The sequence below is a fragment of the Zingiber officinale genome, chromosome 3A (genome assembly GCF_018446385.1).
Source record: "Zingiber officinale cultivar Zhangliang chromosome 3A, Zo_v1.1, whole genome shotgun sequence".
Lineage (NCBI taxonomy): Eukaryota > Viridiplantae > Streptophyta > Magnoliopsida > Zingiberales > Zingiberaceae > Zingiber > Zingiber officinale.
The window spans coordinates 51,348,048-51,365,900 of NC_055990.1; the positions used below are offsets into that span (position 1 = coordinate 51,348,048).

General features: G+C 40.8%; 1 protein-coding gene across 1 annotated transcript; it reads right to left on the reverse strand.

The window, feature by feature from the left end:
- Window positions 1-804: 804 nt before the first annotated feature.
- On the reverse strand, window positions 805-2,978 carry LOC122053733 (laccase-10-like). Its single transcript, XM_042615710.1, has 6 exons — window positions 2,858-2,978; window positions 2,619-2,770; window positions 2,295-2,539; window positions 2,094-2,222; window positions 1,035-2,006; window positions 805-948 (listed from the first exon to the last, which is right to left on the reverse strand). Exons 1-6 carry the CDS (start codon window positions 2,954-2,956, stop codon window positions 818-820), a joined length of 1,728 nt encoding a protein of 575 aa, XP_042471644.1. The 5' UTR covers window positions 2,957-2,978; the 3' UTR covers window positions 805-817.
- Window positions 2,979-17,853: the final 14,875 nt, after the last annotated feature.

Below are 17,853 nucleotides of genomic sequence, written 5' to 3' on the forward strand. Positions count from 1 at the left end.
GCATCATTATTTTATATCTTATAATAACTTTATGATAAATTTTATCGAATCTTTATAAATTTAAAAATTTATTATTCTTAATTAATTTATGTTATCAAATTTAGATTTGAGAATATAGATACATTAAAAAGACTTTTAGAACTATATTAATTTTTCTTTTGAAGTGATTTAGATTTTTTTTAAATTTATTAGTCAAATTTAGATAAAACTACGAATGGATCTATATCTTTCGAAAATTTAAAAGTCTAATATTTTTTGAATAAGAGAAAGTCTTAAAATTTATTGGTATTAATTAAGTGATTTTGAATCAGAGAAACTTTAAAAATTTGTTGGTGTTAATTAGTAAGTATTATTATCATATTCGCTGCTTTAAATTTATGTTATTAAATTTATATCCTAAACATAAATACATTGATTTTGTAGAATTTTATGAGTCAATTAATCAATTTTGAATTAAACTAAAACTATCTAAATAGAGGAAAGATACATGATTTAAATATTTAAAAAAATTAGAAACATGATTTAAATAATACTAAAATTTATTTAAGCGGTTCAATAATAAAATGTCGAAAAATAAATATCCCTCGTGGACAAAAATATATAACTGCAAAGGAGCAGTTTGACCAAAAGCTCAATTTGGAGGTGCAACAACAGTAACAATTTAGAAGTCCAAAATTATAGGTGAGTTGAATCTGATCTATCGGAAGTAGACAAATCTGAAGAAAGCATTTCAGTCAACAAAAGGTCAACCAAAAAGGCACCCCGAAAACACAGCTTCAACACCAAGACCAGAGAGCATGTCAGGGTGCAATCTTGGTCAACACGTTGGCAGATCCAGCGGCGGAGGAATCAGTTTCTGCCCTGGTAGCGGCCCGTCGTTGACCACCCAAGCCATCCTTAATCCCCAGCTCATGTGGACCTCCAGGTGACAGTGCATGAACCAAACTCCTAAATCATGCAAACATTATTTATTTTTTTTAAAGAAAAATACTATCCAAATCGTGTTATTTTGGTATAAATTGGGATCTAGTCACCTGGATTATCAGCAAGGAATCTGATGGCGACCCACCCGCCGGCCGGCACGCCGACGGTGTTCCTCTCGACAGGGTCGAGCAAATTGAACTGGGCCGGATCGTTGACCGGGTCGTAGTTGCCGAACCCGGTGCCGACGACGAAAGAATTGAAGCCGTGGAGGTGCAAAGGGTGGCTCTCCGTCCCCTGTATGCTCGTGCCCTGCATCACCAGCTCCACGCTCGCGTTGAACGGCAGCACTGACACCTTGGTGCCTCCAGCGACGAAGGTGTTGTTGAGCGGAGTACCCGTGTAGTTGAACGGGAACGGCGGGTTGCTGGGGAAGTCCGCCGTGTAGACCCCGGTGGACCTTCCGAAGTAGTGGGCCTGTAGCATTGCCTCCGTCGTCGGAAGCGCGAACGAGACGTTGTTCACTGACGCAGCGAACTTGGTTCCGTTGGGTCCCTGGCAGGTATGGTTCCAGGGGCAGGGGCTCGTGCCGAGTCCTACCGTGAAGAAGAACCGCCGGTCCACCGCAAGCGGCACCCGCGCCGGGTACTGCTCGCTCGCCAGGCTGCGGAGCTTGCCGGTGTAGTTGGCTGCGTACGACGTGTCGTTCATCGGCGGGAGGCTCGGGCGCAGCAGCGGGACGCTCTTGATGTGTCCCGCCTGCGCATCCGGTGACTGGTCGTACTCAAGCAAGCCCGCGACGGTGGTGTTGTCGAAGGTGCCGAGCCGGCCGGTGGCGTACGGACGGGCGGCCATGAGGAACGTGGCGGCAGGAGGACGCGGCTTGGCGCGGAGGAGGACGTTGGTGGTCTGCCCCGGCGCAATGTGGACGACGTCGGCGTCGAAGGGCTTCACGTAGACGGCGTCGACGTCAACGACGGTGAGAGTGTGGTTGGCCACGCTGAAGAAAAGCTCGTCGTTGAGTGCAGCGTTGATCATACGGAGAAGGTACGTCTTCCCAGCTTTCAACTTCAGCTTGAAAGTATCTGCTTCAACCAAAATAATCAATTCTGTATCCCAAATCAAAGCACAAACCTAGCTCTAGCTAGCTAGTAATTAATCACCTCGCGCACCTTTCTTTGAGCAATTGTACAAGGGACCAGGGAGACCGTTAATGGCGTAAGCATCGGAGACATTTGCACCTCCTCCGGTTTGCAGAGCTTGGGCAATGATGGCCTCAGGGTCCGAGTTAAACCACTCTCCTGCATGCATATATATGTGAGACGAATATGATCACAAGTTAAAATCGCCGATCGACGAATTGAATTCATTACCAAAGACGACGGGGATTTCCTTGTCGGGTTTGGGGAATGGGTAAGGCATTCCAATCTCGGGGAGGATGATGATGGGGCCGTAAAGGGTGGCCCTCATCCACGAGATATGCGCATGCCAGAACAGGGTGCCTCTTTGCCCCGCGACTGTGAAATTATACACGAAGCTTTGCCCAATTTGTATAGGACACTGCGTCACGTACGCCGGTCCATCGTACCACCCAGTTCGCAGCTGCCGCACTCCGTGCCTACAACGTAATCATCGATCTCTCGATCAGTCAGAGCCAGAAATTTATATATATATATATATACTACATGATCAATTACCAGTGAAATGTGACGTTGTGCTTAATATGGTTGGTCACTTTTACAAGGAGACGGTCTCCTTCTCTCGCAGTGATCACTGGTCCGGGGAACTTCCCGTTCACCGTCGGAATGCTCCTGGTGTTGCAGAGCCGTGTCACATTCTGCAACCTTACCTACGAATGAAGGAACAAGAGCAATTAACTTACAAGTCTAACTTTAACCACAGTTCATGAAGCTCTAGCTAGAGAAATTAAACAGACATCAAACTTGTAGTGCCTCGTAATGCTGCCAAATGAAAATTGGGACAATGACACGAGAGTGGTCAGGGCAATCAACCAAGCCTGAACACTGTACTCCATATGTGAATTTCTTCAATTAATTCTTTCTTCGGATGAATCTGAAGAGTGTCTGTGTTGTGTGTGTATATATAGGACCATGTTCCGTTGATTAGGTGGTCGATATGGTGCATTAAATAATACTTTTGGATTTTGTACTGGTTGACTTGATAACTAGTTTGGTCGGGCTGACTTTTAGAGTGCAGTTGAAGCAAGAAACATCAATTTCCTTTCCTTTCTTGATTGCATGGGAGCCATCCGTTAGACTCCTGATCAATCTGAATGGCTAGCAAATATGCATTGCCTTTATCGTATTGATGAAGTGATCACATTTGTTGGATCATTAAGCAACTCTGACTTTTTTTGACCGTCATCAAATCACAATGGCAACTCCTTTGTTTTTTTTTAAAAAGACATGATGGCCACACCGTTAGTCATGCCGGTGGCTGAGGAGACATGCAAGTGGTTCAAAGGTTCGAAAATGATTGGGTTTTCTCTTCAAGGCCACTGCAATATTGTAACTTGCTGAATGTATGGAAAATAAATGATTGAATAATACACAAGGCATGCCTTATTGGATTGTAAGCAATGATAAAGTGACATCTAAGCCAAACAGAGCTCTTTCAACTACATACAGATTGACAGGCAACCTTTAGGTAGTGTCTAAAATCAATTGTATACGTTACACTAATGACAATAATGAAAATAATTTTTAATTAATTTTAATTAATTAAAATTTATTATATTTGGACACATAATCAAGATCAACATGAATCAAATAGTAAAAATAATATTTACAAATCTAATATATTACTATGTTTATGATTGTATATCTTATTTAATCTTTCCATTATTATTTTGAACAATTTGTATAAATAAACAATTGATTTTAGTAATAAGATAATCAAAAAATTTTTATATTATTTCTTTTCTTTACCTATTATTTTCTACATGGTATCAAAGCCATGATCCTTCCTTTTCCTTATCTTCCTTCAAAATTTAGCTTCTTCCTTCTTTAATTCCTCTTCCAACACCTCAATTTCAGCACCAGATTTCTACAATATTAGTCAGCAACATCTTGCAGTCTCATCACCAACATCTTGCAGTCTCATCGCCAACGTCCATTGTTGCCAATTTTGTGCGGCAACCTTGGGAATTTCAACAACTACAGTAACCATTTTTTTTTATTTTTTTCCCTCCTCCGTTTGGCATTTTCTTAAAAAAAAGGAAAAAAAAAAGAGAGAAAAAAGCGAAAAAAAATCGAGAAAACAAAAGAAAAAAGAAAAAAAATGTCTTCTCTCGAGTCTATTGAAATCTCTTCATTATCACAAAATACTTTTTTAATTTCTATGGTTCTTTCTTTCTCCCTTAAACTTGACCATGATAATTATTTACTATGGAAATTATAATTTCTTCCTTTACTTTGTGTTCATGATTTACTTGGTCATGTTGATGGTAGTTTATCCCCACCTCAAAAAGATGATTCATCCTATACTATTTGGTTTAAAAATGATCAATTAGTCTTGACTTGGTTAATTTCATCAATTACTAAGTCTATATTTCTTATGCTCGTTGGGTTCAACACTTCGCGCTAGGTTTGAGAAGCTCTTGATCATTCTTTTGCATCTCACTCTCAAGCACGAGTTCTCCAGCTTCGTCTACAATTACAGTCTGTACAACGAGGAGATGCCTCCATCAATGACTATATGTAATCAGTCAAGGTCATTGCCAATAACCTAGCTACAATTGGACATCCAGTCTCTGATTCAGAACTATTAATGCATGTTCTTGCAGGTTTAGGTCCTCAATATGATAGCTTTGTTCCTAGCATGATGACTCGCATGGATCAAGTGTCACTTGAAACTCTTCATGGTATGTTATCCTCTCATGAAAGGCTTCTACAAATACAATCTCAAAGGATGTCAGATTCTCTATCTTTATCGGCACACATGCTTAGCAAGGCTCCACAACCTGATCAACATAATCAGCCTCCTCCCTAATATGGTCAATACAATCAGTTTGGAGGTTTCCGAGGCCGAGGTCGAGATCGAGGTAGAGGTCGAGGATGTTGTCAGATTTGCTTCAATTATGGTCATTATGTTCAAAATTATTATAAAAGATATAATTCAAATTTTCGAGGAGGACCTGTATCATCAAGTCGACCCTCTCCCTCATCTTGGCAATCTAATACTCAATCATCTAATTATGGAGCATTTTCATTTGCTATCCCTCCTAATGCAATGACATCAGTTCCTGAAATCCTAGGATGTCATCCGGATTCTGGAGCAACTCATCATGTTACACCAGAGTATAATATTCTTATAGAAGCTTCACCTTATCATGGATCTGACATGCTACAAATAGGCAATGACTTAGGTTTGCAAACTGCTCACATTGGAAACACATCCTTTCATTTATATGATCGTACTTTTCGCATGTACAACACTCTTCGTGTTCCTTCTATTAATAAAAATTTACTTTTTGTCTATCAATTTGCTCTTGATAATAATGTATTTTTTGAATTTCATTCTAATCATTGTCTTATGAAGGATCCCCCAATAGGAACTATTCTACTCCAAGGGGACACTAAAAATGGTCTTTATCATCTTCAACCCACCTCTCTCAAAACCTTTGTTGGAGAACGCACTGATAAATTCTCATGGCATGTGTGTCTTGGCCATCCATCTCTACGTCCTGTTCAGAATATTATTAATCGTTTTGATTTACCAACTTCTTTAGCGTTATCATCTCATTTATGTGAAGCTTGTATGAAAGCGATCTCATAAACTACCTTTTGTTTCCTCTACTCGCAACTATAGTTTTCCTTTAGAAATTATTCACTCTGATGTATGGGGTCCTGCTCCTATTCTTTCTAATCAGGGGTTTCTTTACTATATTATTTTTATTGATAACTTTAGCAAGTTCACTTGGATTTTTCTTATGAAAAGAAAATATAATCTTTTTGATATTTTTTATCGTTTTCAAAAGCATGTTGAACGATATTTTGATCGTAAAATACTCTCCCTTCATTCTGATTGAGGAGGAGAATACCAAGTGCTTCATCGTCATCTTACTTCTTCTGACATTCTCCATCGAGTCTCTTATCCCCAAACTCCTGAACAAAATGGATCCGTTGAAAGAAAACAACGTCATATGGTTGAAACTGACTTAGTTCTTCTTAATCATGCCTTAGTTCCACTTAAATTTTGGGATGACGTCGTCCAAACCGTGGTCTACCTTATCAATCGTTTACCCATTACACTACTTCAAAACAAGTGTCCATTGGAAATACTTTATAATCGTTCTCCAGATTACTCCTTCCTCCGTATCTTTGGTTACGCATGTTTTCCTTGGCTACGACCTTACTCTAAACATAAGTTAAACTCTCGCTCTCAACAAGTATTTTCCTTGGTTATTAGTAATTTGCATCATGAGTATCGTTGCCTTCATATTTCGACCAGACAGATATATATTTCTCGATATGTTACTTTTGATGAATCTCTTTTTTTGTTTCCAATTGCTACCTCGATATGTTTTTCTCGATATATTAGAAAGGCCCCTAGTATGACATGATTCTAGTATATTACCCTGTTTATATGGAGCAACCTCTTGGATTCATCCACCCGCAACTTTCAATACATGTGTGTCAACTTCAGAAGTCTATATATGGTCTTCGACAAGAACCTCGTGCATGATTTTATCGTCTATCTACCTGGCTTCATACTCAGGGTTTTTCTGGCTCAAAAATAGACTCTTCCCTATTATACAAATGTAATGAGGAATTTTCAATATTTTTTCTAATTTATGTGGATGATATATTAATAACTGGTAGTGATCAAAATGACATTACTACTTTACTACATCTTCTCCTCCAAGAGTTTCCTATTCAGGATCTTGGCAATAACACTACTCTACATGGTCTTCTTTTATATCGTTAGTCTTCACGAGAGTTGATTGTCTACAGTGATGCAGATTGGGCTGGATCTCCCGAAGATAGACGTTCTACTAGTGGATATGCTATATTTCTTAGCGAAATCTTATTTCCTAGCTTTCAAATAAGCAACCTACAGTCTCTCACTCGAGTACTGAAGCTGAATATAAAGCTATCACTAACACAATGTCAGAAATAATTTGGCTACTGATACGGTGCATGTTCGTGGGGTTAGTAAGATGATGTGGTTAGGAGTCAAGACCACAGGATGGTTAGAAGTCAAGCCTCCATGGCTGGTCAGAAGTCAAGCTCACGTGGAGGTCAGAAGTCAAGCTCACGTGGAGGTCAGAAGTCAAGCTTACGTGGAGGTCAGAAGTCAGACTTACGTGTAAGTCAGAAGCCTAGCCTACGTGGCTGGTCAGAAGTCAAGCTTACATAGCCAGGGTCTAAGTCTCAGCTGATGGGCGGTCCAAGGATGGAAGTATAAGTCGGACAAGGGTCAGCCCTGATAAGGGTCAGCCTTGATAGCGGTCAAGGACAGGGCCCACGGGCCAGGTACAGCTGAGGACTGAGCCTACAAGTCAAGTAAAGGTAAAGGAAAGAAGGCCCTTGGTGCAGAATAAACTTAGTGTACAGGCCCGGAACGTACAGGCCGTGGATAATAATGGATAGATGCAGGTCGAGAAACAGACCTGGCGTACAGGTTGGGACGTACAAGCCATGGATAACAATAGGTCAGCGCAGGTCGGGAAACATACCTGGTATATAGGTCGGGACGTATGAGCCATGGATAACAATAGATGAGCGTAGGTCGGGAAACATCTCTAGCGTTCAGGTCGGAACGTGTAAGCCAAGGATTACAGTGGACAAATGCAGGTCAGGAAATAAACCGGTCGGGCAAGTCGAAACTGTTAGGACCAAAAGTAGCTAGAGGGGGGGGGGGTGAATAGCTCGTCGCGTTCGCTCGGTGCTCGGCGTTGCTTGTTCCTTCAAAGATGTGCAGCGGAAATACAAAGAAACAAATCACACAACGCTAATAAGGTTGGTTTACTTGGTATCCACCTCACAAGAGGTGACTAGTCCAAGGATCCACACCTACGCACGCACCCTCCACTAATAAAACTCTCCTTTATGGTAACTACCAAGGGCGGAGAAGCCCTACAAGACTCAGTACAAGAAGAGAGGGAAAGGATACAAGAAATACAAGCTTACAAGCTTACAATGAGTACAAACCCTAACCCTAGCTTCTCTTCTTGACTTTGATCCGCCTCTTGAATTGGAAACCTTCCAAGATCCTTCAAGAACTGGCGATCTAAGCTTTGCAAGTGCTGTGGAGAGGCTGGCGAGAGATCTGGAGTGAATCGGTGAAGCGTTTTCTGCAGCCAACGCACGCCTGCAGCTCAAATACGACGCAACGGTCGGATCCCGATCGATTCGAATATTCCCAATCGATCGGGAAGGCTTTGGATCGATCCACGGATCGATCCAGAGCGCCTCTGTGCTATGGAAAAACGCCTGGATCGATCCACGGATCGATCCAGCGCTTATCGCGCAAAGCAGCCACGTCCCAATCGATCCACTGATCGATTTGGACATCTGGATCGATCCACGAATCGATCCAGAGGCTCTCTGTTCGCTAGGAAAGGCCTGGATCGATCCACTGATCGATCCAGCACTTGGTTTTTGCCCAAAACCAAGTCCCAAGCCTCTCAAACCAACATCCGGTCAACCTTGACCTGTTGATACATCATGCCTAGCATCTGGTCACTCCTTTGACCTGCTAGGACTTCCCACCAAGTGTCTGGTCAATCCCTTTGACCCACTTGGACTTTACTCGTCGTGCCAAGTATCCGGGCACTCTCTTATCCTACTTGGACTTCCACCAGATGTCTGATCATCCTTGATCCATCTGGATTTTCCCTTGCCTGGCTTCACTCACCAGGACTTTCACCTGGCTTCACTCACCAGGATTTCCTTCTGCCTAGCTTCACTCACTAGGACTTTCACCTGGCTTCACTCACCAGGATTTCCAATCTGCCTAGCTTCACTCACTAGGACTTTCACCTGGCTTCACTCACCAGGACTTTCACCTGCCTAGCTTCACTCACTAGGGCTTTCCAATCTGCCTAGCTTCACTCACTAGGACTTTCACCTGGCTTCACTCACCAGGACTTTCACCTGCCTAGCTTCACTCACTAGGGCTTTCCTTCTGCCTGGCTTCACTCACCAGGACTTTCACTTCTGCTGCCTAACATACCAGTTAGGACTTCCTAGTCAGGTATCCGGTCACTCTTGACCTACTTGACTCTCCTTCAATCACACTGATCAATCCCTGATCAGAATCTCCCCACATGAACAACTGCACCTGCATTGTCCATGTGTCTACATGTATTTTCAAACATCGAAACTATGACCAAGACCCAAGCTTGGTCAACTCAGTCAACCTTGACCTAAAGGATATTGCACCAACAATCTCCCCCTTTTTGATGTTTGACAATACCTTTAAGTTAGGACCATTCTGAGTTAAGCTAGTCCCATAGCCTTAACTCCATTCATGCCAAAAGTATGAATGTTAGTTCCTTCATTCTCCCCCTATGAGCTCCCCCATAGGTAATGAAAGCCTAGCTTAAACCACACATTCTCCCCCTATTGGCACACATCAACCCATCTTTGAGCACACATCAACCCATGCCTCAATTTTAGGCACACTTCAACAAATGCCCCATTGTTGAAAACTCTCCCCCTGAAGAGTTGTTCATCGTTGTTCACAATTTCACTCGTTGTGGTCAACACGATAATGAAGGTCCCATACCCTTCATTATCCTTAACCTTACATTCTCCCCCAATGTAGGCAAATGCCCATCCTTGAGCATTATCCACTAGAACCCACTTGAACAATGAGGATATCCACTCCCCATTAAAGTTCAAACGCTCAACCTTGAGCATGTTCTTAACAGAAGGTTAACCACCTTCCAAGGTTCATGAAAATAATTTTCATGTCTTTAAAGAGTCCCTCCCCCTAAAGACATGGTGGTAACTTCTATCATTGAACCAACAATGACTTGGAATTCCTAAACCTTTAGGAAACCCAAATTTTAGAAGTTTTGAGGTTTAAATGTTCAATATTTGAAACAACCTCAACCTAAACTTCTACTTAGTCTTCGTTAACCAATCCATCCTTGTTTTCAACATGAAAACACCCTTTTTATGTATACAAATGTATTTTGAGGGGTTAGGAATGGTTACATTGACTAAAATAGGTTTAGAGTGCTGAAATCAGACCTTCCCAGCCAAAATCAGCGTCCTGGATCGATTGGAGTTGGGTTCCAATCGATTCAACCTATTTGAATCGATCCACTGATCGATTCAGGATGTGTGGATCGATCGGTTGATCGATCCAGTGAGCTTCTGCTCGCGAGAATTGCCTTCTGGATCGATCCACGGATCGATTCAGGCACTCCAATCGATCCATGGATCGATTGGAGCTCTGATAGTTGCTGAATTTCAAATTCAGCCAACTTCAGAAACCCCTAGAAAATTCTACAAAAATCTAAAAATCATGAAATTTCGTGTAGACATTATTTAGGGCATACTTTATCATGGAAAAATAGTTTTCTATGAAAATATATCATATCTTCAAAGATTGATACAAGCTTGAAAACTTGCTAAAACTTTAGCGTTTTCTTCAAGTTTGTGTCTAACTATTCAATGGTGATTACTATCAAAAGAAAGCCTTCACCAAGGTTTTCCAAAAGTCTTTTAAAACAATTTTCAAAACCAATATCCCATCACATTCCTTGGGCTTAATGCACATGACTTGTACATTAGCTTTCCCAATGATGGGAAAACACATAACTATGTGTTTTGATGAACCTAAAACTCAAAAGAATGCACTAAATCAACATGTTGAGTTTTGTTCATCATCCTAACATCTCACTTGTATCTATTGTGGACAAAACACATACAAGTCATCTTATAGGTCTTTGTGAGATGTAAAATTTGGTTTTGCCCTATTCTAGGGATCATGCATATCTATCTAGGCATTTTAGAGATATTAGACATCCACCCCAGGATGTCACTTGTTAATAAGTGTTGTTAAATGCCATTTGTCCTTAATTACAAGGAATTAAACTTAATGCATGATTATGCTATGACATACATCAAAATGAAATAACTTTCAAAAGAAAGATTCCTATAATTACATGATGTATGTATGACATGACATGGTATTTTTGTATTTTCATAATAAGGTATGAGTGCAAAAATAAACATGATGTCATGACATATAACGGGCAAATAATCATGGCAAGGTTTAGCATAAGTAAAATATACCTAGATTACCTATCTAAGTATCCTTAACCACTTAGCTAACCCAAAATATATCACTTGTTTTAACTTAAAATGTAAAACCTAGATTGCCCTAAATGCTTCAAAGAAATGTCAAAACCTAAATTGACATTTCTATTTCTCTTGATTTGTTTATGCCACTTAAACATTAAGCATATCCTCAAATGTTGGCATATTCCATTTTTCCTCAAGAATAACCACATAAATCAAGGCCCAGATTGCCTTAAATTTCTAAGAGAATACCAAAATCCCAACTTGGTATTTCTCTAGGTTTTTCCCAATTTGTGCCATTTTAAGATAAAATCAATTTTTCATCATTAGACACATTTTACTCTTTCAAGAAGTAATCAATAGGTCCATTTCATTTTCAAAGGTTAACTAAAACCTTGAAAATGCTCCTTGAGTGTCAATTTCCTCAAAGTTGGGTTAACTACCCTTCTAATCGGAGTTGACACTCTCTAACCCATCTATGGGGTAGAGAAGATGCTCCTAGGAACCCAACACCTATTGGTGCTCCTTGGATGCTCTAGGTACTCACTAGGGATAACTTCCCTAGATACCTTCCTAGTGACCTTGTTGGGCTTCTTAGAAGCCTTGGTCACATTTTCTAGGTCAACTCTAGGGATATCCTCCCTTGTGACCTTGTTAGTGACTTTCTTAGACTTCTTAGAAGTCTTAGTCACTTTGGTTGCAAAGATACTTCTAGGGATATCTTCCCTTGTATCTTTGACTTGACCTCTAGACTTAGGGTTTGTTCCATAGCTATATGGAACCCTATGATAACTAGGCACATCCTTTTTAGCTTTGGGTTTGTATCCCAAACCTCTATAGCCATTGGATGACCTTTGTGCTCCTAGCCCTAGGTATTGCTCATTTTGCCCTTTAAGGATATTCTCCATCCTTTTAGGGTCTTTTCTAGTTTGTCAAGTCTTGACCTCAAGACTTGATTTTCTATCATTAAATCCTTAGGTTTTGGTCCATGAGCATTTTTGATCTTGGGCATGTGTCTATTTTCCTTAGTGTTCCCGCCCAAGTGTCTATCTACCTTCCTAACCTTAGGATGGGTAGTTTTGGCATGTAGGGCCACATGTTTTTCCTTAAAGCCCTCATGCTTTCTATTCTTATGGTAAATTGCATTAAAATGATAAAAGTTAGAACTATCATGCTTTTCACCATAATGTAAGGGGGTAGGCTCAATAAAAGATACCTTCTTCTTTACCTTGGAGGCTCCCCCTTGACTAGTGCCTCCTTGAACCTTGACCACCTTCTTCCCCTTGGGGCATTGACTTCGGTAATGCCCCTTTTGATTGCAAGAGAAGCATATAATATGCTCCTTGCTCTTCTTTGTGTTGGGGATGATCTCCTTGGGCTTCGCCTTGCCCTTTTGTGCCACTTGGCCCTTCTTCTTGGCCAATTTAGGGCACTTGCTCTTGTAGTGCCCATGTTCCCTACACTCAAAGCATATAATATGATTTTTATTTTTAATTGAAATATTTATACCTTTCCTTGTAGGGGTGACATCTTTTCTTTTGGATCCGGAGGTAGAAGCTTCCTCTTGATCCGATCTTGATTCTCCTCCATTTGATTTTTCTTGACTCGTGGAGGTAGAAGCTTCTTCAATCTCTTCATCTCTTGACCCGGATGTAGAAGCTTCTCCTTCTTCTTGATCCGGCGTCACCAAGGATTGCTCCCCCTCAATCCTAGAGGTGGATGCTTCATCATCTTGAATATGAAACAAGGAGTATGCTCCCTCCTTGTTCCCTTCGTTGCATTCCCTTGAGGATGAAGCTTCTTGGATTTCCTCTTCTTCGGAGGTTGAGCATCTCTCAACCTCGGAGCCCTCCTCTTGGTCTTGCTCCAAAGAGTCACCCTCTCTGGATACTTCTTGCTCTTGTACAGTGGAGGGGATCTCTTCATGAAGCTTGGCCAATTTGCTCCATAATTCCTTTGCATCTTCAAATTCTCCAATTTTGCAAAGGATGGTGCTTGGCAATAAATTTACCAAGAGTTTGGTCACTTTATCATTGGCCTCGCACCTTTGGACTTGCTCTTGGCTCCACTTGCTCCTCTTGAGAACTTTGCCCTTTGAATTTCTTGGAGCCTCGAAGCTTTCCATTAGAGCAAACCATTGCTCTATCTCCATCATAAGAAAATTTTCAATTCTTGATTTCCAAGAATCAAAACTCGTGGAAGTGTATGGTGGAGCCACCCTTGTGTCAAATCCAAGTCCATCTTGGAATTGCATCTTGAAGTTGAGCTTTTTTAAGTCTTGAACTTGAAGAATTTGCTCCAACTTCTTCACCCTCTAGCTTTTCTTGTTATACTTGACCCTTCCGGCGATGATTCCGGTGAAGAGCGGCCTCGCTCTGATACCACTCGTTAGGACCAAAAGTAGCTAGAGGGGGGGGGGGGGTGAATAGCTCGTCGCGTTCGCTCGGTGCTCGGCGTTGCTTGTTCCTTCAAAGATGTGCAGCGGAAATACAAAGAAACAAATCACACAACGCTAACAAGGTTGGTTTACTTGGTATCCACCTCACAAGAGGTGACTAGTCCAAGGATCCACACCTACGCACGCACCCTCCACTAATAAAACTCTCCTTTATGGTAACTACCAAGGGCGGAGAAGCCCTACAAGACTCAGTACAAGAAGAGAGGGAAAGGATACAAGAAATACAAGCTTACAAGCTTACAATGAGTATAAACCCTAACCCTAGCTTCTCTTCTTGACTTTGATCCGCCTCTTGACTTGGAAACCTTCCAAGATCCTTCAAGAACTGGCGATCTGAGCTTTGCAAGTGCTGTGGAGAAGCTGGCGAGAGATCTGGAGTGAATCGGTGAAGAGTTGCTGCAGCCAACGCACGCCTGCAGCTCAAATACGACGCAACGGTCGGATCCCGATCGATTCGAATATTCCCAATCGATCGGGGAGGCTTTGGATCGATCCACGGATCGATCCAGAGCGCCTCTGTGCTCTGGAAAAATGCCTGGATCAATCCACGGATCGATCCAGCGCTTATCGCGCAAAGCAGCCGCGTCCCAATCGATCCACTGATCGATTTGGACATCTGGATCGATCCACGAATCGATCCAGAGGCTCTCTGTTCGCTAGGAAAGGCCTGGATCGATCCACTGATCGATCCAGCACTTGGTTTTTGCCCAAAACCAAGTCCCAAGCCTCTTAAACCAACATTCGGTCAACCTTGACCTGTTGATACATCATGCCTTGCATCTGGTCACTCCTTTGACCTGCTAGGACTTCCCACCAAGTGTCTGGTCAATCCCTTTGACCCACTTGGACTTTACTCGTCGTGCCAAGTATCCGGTCACTCTCTTGTCCTACTTGGACTTCCACTAGATGTCTGATCATCCTTGATCCATCTGGATTTTCCCTTGCCTGGCTTCACTCACCAGGACTTTCACCTGGCTTCACTCACCAGGATTTCCTTCTGCCTAGCTTCACTCACTAGGACTTTCACCTGGCTTCACTCACCAGGATTTCCAATCTGCCTAGCTTCACTCACTAGGACTTTCACCTGGCTTCACTCACCAGGACTTTCACCTGCCTAGCTTCACTCACTAGGGCTTTCCAATCTGCCTAGCTTCACTCACTAGGACTTTCACTTGGCTTCACTCACCAGGACTTTCACTTCTGCTGCCTAACATACCAGTTAGGACTTCCTAGTCAGGTATCCGGTCACTCTTGACCTACTTGACTCTCCTTCAATCACACTGATCAATCCCTGATCAGAATCTCCCCACATGAACAACTGCACCTGCATTGTCCATGTGTCTACATGTATTTTCAAACATCGAAACTATGACCAAGACCCAAGCTTGGTCAACTCAGTCAACCTTGACCTAAAGGATATTGCACCAACAGAAACGTGCAAGCCATGGATTACAGTGGACAAATGCAGGTCAGGAAATAAACTGGTCTGGCAGGTCGGAACATACAAGCCAAGGATAACAGTAGACAAATGCAGGTCAGGAAACAGATAGGTCGTTCAGGTCGGAACGTGCAAGCCAAGGATTACAATAGACAAATGCATGTTAGGAAATAAACCGGTCGGGCAGGTCGGAACGTGCAAGCCATGGATTACAGTGGACAAATGCAGGTCGGGAAATAAACCAGTCGGGCAGGTCAAAACGTGCAAGCCATGGATTACAGTAGATATATGCAGGTCAGGAAACATATCAGTCGAGCAGGTCGGAACGTGCAAGCCATGGATTATAGTAGACAAATGCAGGTCAGGAAACAGATCGGTCGGGCAAGTCGGAACGTGCAAGCCATGGATTACAGTAGACAAATGCAGGTCAGGAAACAGACCGGTCGGGCAGGTCAGAACGTACACGCCATGGATAGCAGTGGATCAAAGCAAGTCAGGATACAGACCCAGAGTCCAGGCACTACAAGACAAACAGGCCAAGGAATCGTAACCGCTTGTCAGAGAGAGTAAGAGAATAATCAATGTGTCAGGGAATATGCTAACAATCGGGCTCAATGCGCCTTTGGTTTTGCCGCCAGCCTATTAGGAGGAGCCACGTGTCAATCATCGCTAGACAAAGCCTGACAACCGACATTCCCTGACACTCGCCAGGTCCCAGGAACATCCGTTGCAGTATAAAAAGGGATGCTTTATCCTTTATGGAGGTACGCTCACTCGTCATTTCTCACCAGTCTTTACTTTTCATCCTTTTTCTGTGTTTTCTGGGGAAAAAGTACTTGACTTGAGCGTCGGAGGGTCTAACCCGGGGACTTTTTCCTTGGTTTATGGTCTCTAACGACTCGTGGGCTCGTCTGAGTGTGCGCAGGGCCGCAGTGTCATCATCCTGGTCATCTTCCTCCGTCAGCCGCCCGTGCGAACCTTTCCAAGGGGGGTGCCAGGTAGATCCAACGCTTCGGCAGCTTTCCGTCAACTTCCAGTCCATCAAGGCCCGCCTCCATCCGACTCAGCTTTCGGACGGGATCAGCTACGATCTCTTCTTTCCGAATTACACTTTTTCCCAACTGCTATGCCTAAAATATGATGTGATAATATTTGAGCAACTAATCTTGCAGCAAATCCTATTTTTCATGTTCGTACCAAGCATGTAGAGATTGATTTTTATTTTGTTCGCGAGCGTGTGGCGACTTTACAACTTTTGATTTCTTATATCTCTACGGAAGATCAAATTGCTGATATATTTATTAAGCCATTATCTAGACAACGTTTCATTAAGTTAGTACTCAAACTCAATGTTCAGACACTTCCGTTGAGTTTGTCGAGGGTAATGACAATAATGAAAATAATCTCTAATTGATTTCAATTAATTGATATTTATTATATTTAGCACACAATTAAGATCGACATGAATCAAATAATAAAAATAATATTTTTAAATCTATTATATTATTATGTTTATGATTGTATGTTTTATTTAATTTTTTTTATTATTATTTTATATAATTTGTATAAATAAATCTATTGATTTTTATAATAATAATATGATAAAAAAATTTATATTAATTTTTCACTCTGCCTATTATTTTCGTTGGTTCTACGTGCAGTGAAGCTGCACAACAGCTGTATTACAAGTGATGAGGATGCTTGGCTGACAAGCTAAGGGAATTAGCGAGCCACAATTCACACACGTTATTCATATATATTGTATTTGTGAAGGAATTTTTTTTTTTGGTTGGTGTACTTACTAAAGGTCCCCAGTAGGGACCGGAAAATCATATTGTGAAAAAAATAGATAATAAATTATCAAAAATAAATAAATATAGAAATTGATACCGATGCCTGAAATAATAATATTATCTATTTAGATAGATATATTCTATTTTTTTTAAAAAACAAAAGAGAACTATAAGAACCATAACTTAACTTACTATAATAAAAAAGTATTAAAATAAAACTATAATTTACAATAATTTACACAAAAATAGAAGCAACATATATATAATTTCAAAATTTTCAATTCTTTATTCATATTAGGTTTTGTAGCAAAAAAATAACAAAAATGACCCAATAAAATAGTAAGATAAAAATAGATATGAAAAACATTATTTATCAATTTATTTATTATATTTATCAATTTTAAGTTGTACGCAAATATTTTTGCAAAATTTCAAAATTCATCAATAATTGATTCAGTACTGAAAATTTAAGCAATCTCTTTTTAAATATAAAACAATAATGAATTAGTCAAAAAATCATCTTTCATCTTATTCTATAATCGTATCTATAATTCATAGATAAAAATGTACATTATGAAGTTACACTAGAAACTAAAATAGTCAAAATAAATATAATCAATTGATCCATAAGATAGTAATTATCTCTCTTACCGTCTTCGATAATAATTAACACATTTTAAAAATATTGATTGCATTGAATGCCAATCTCAAAAACTTCCAATATTTTATATGCAACTTTTCTTGAATGGTAAAATCTTTCAATAAGTTTGCAAATGCAATTGCTATTGAATGATTTGTATCTATCTCTTGGATCCAAAGTTGAGCTGAGCCTGTACAATTCTATTGTATATTCATTAAACTAATAATTCATCTATTGTAATATTAAACTTATGGTACTAGTGAATATATCAATTCGATAGTAATGTTGTAAGTAACATTTCCTTCCCATCCATTCTCTATAAA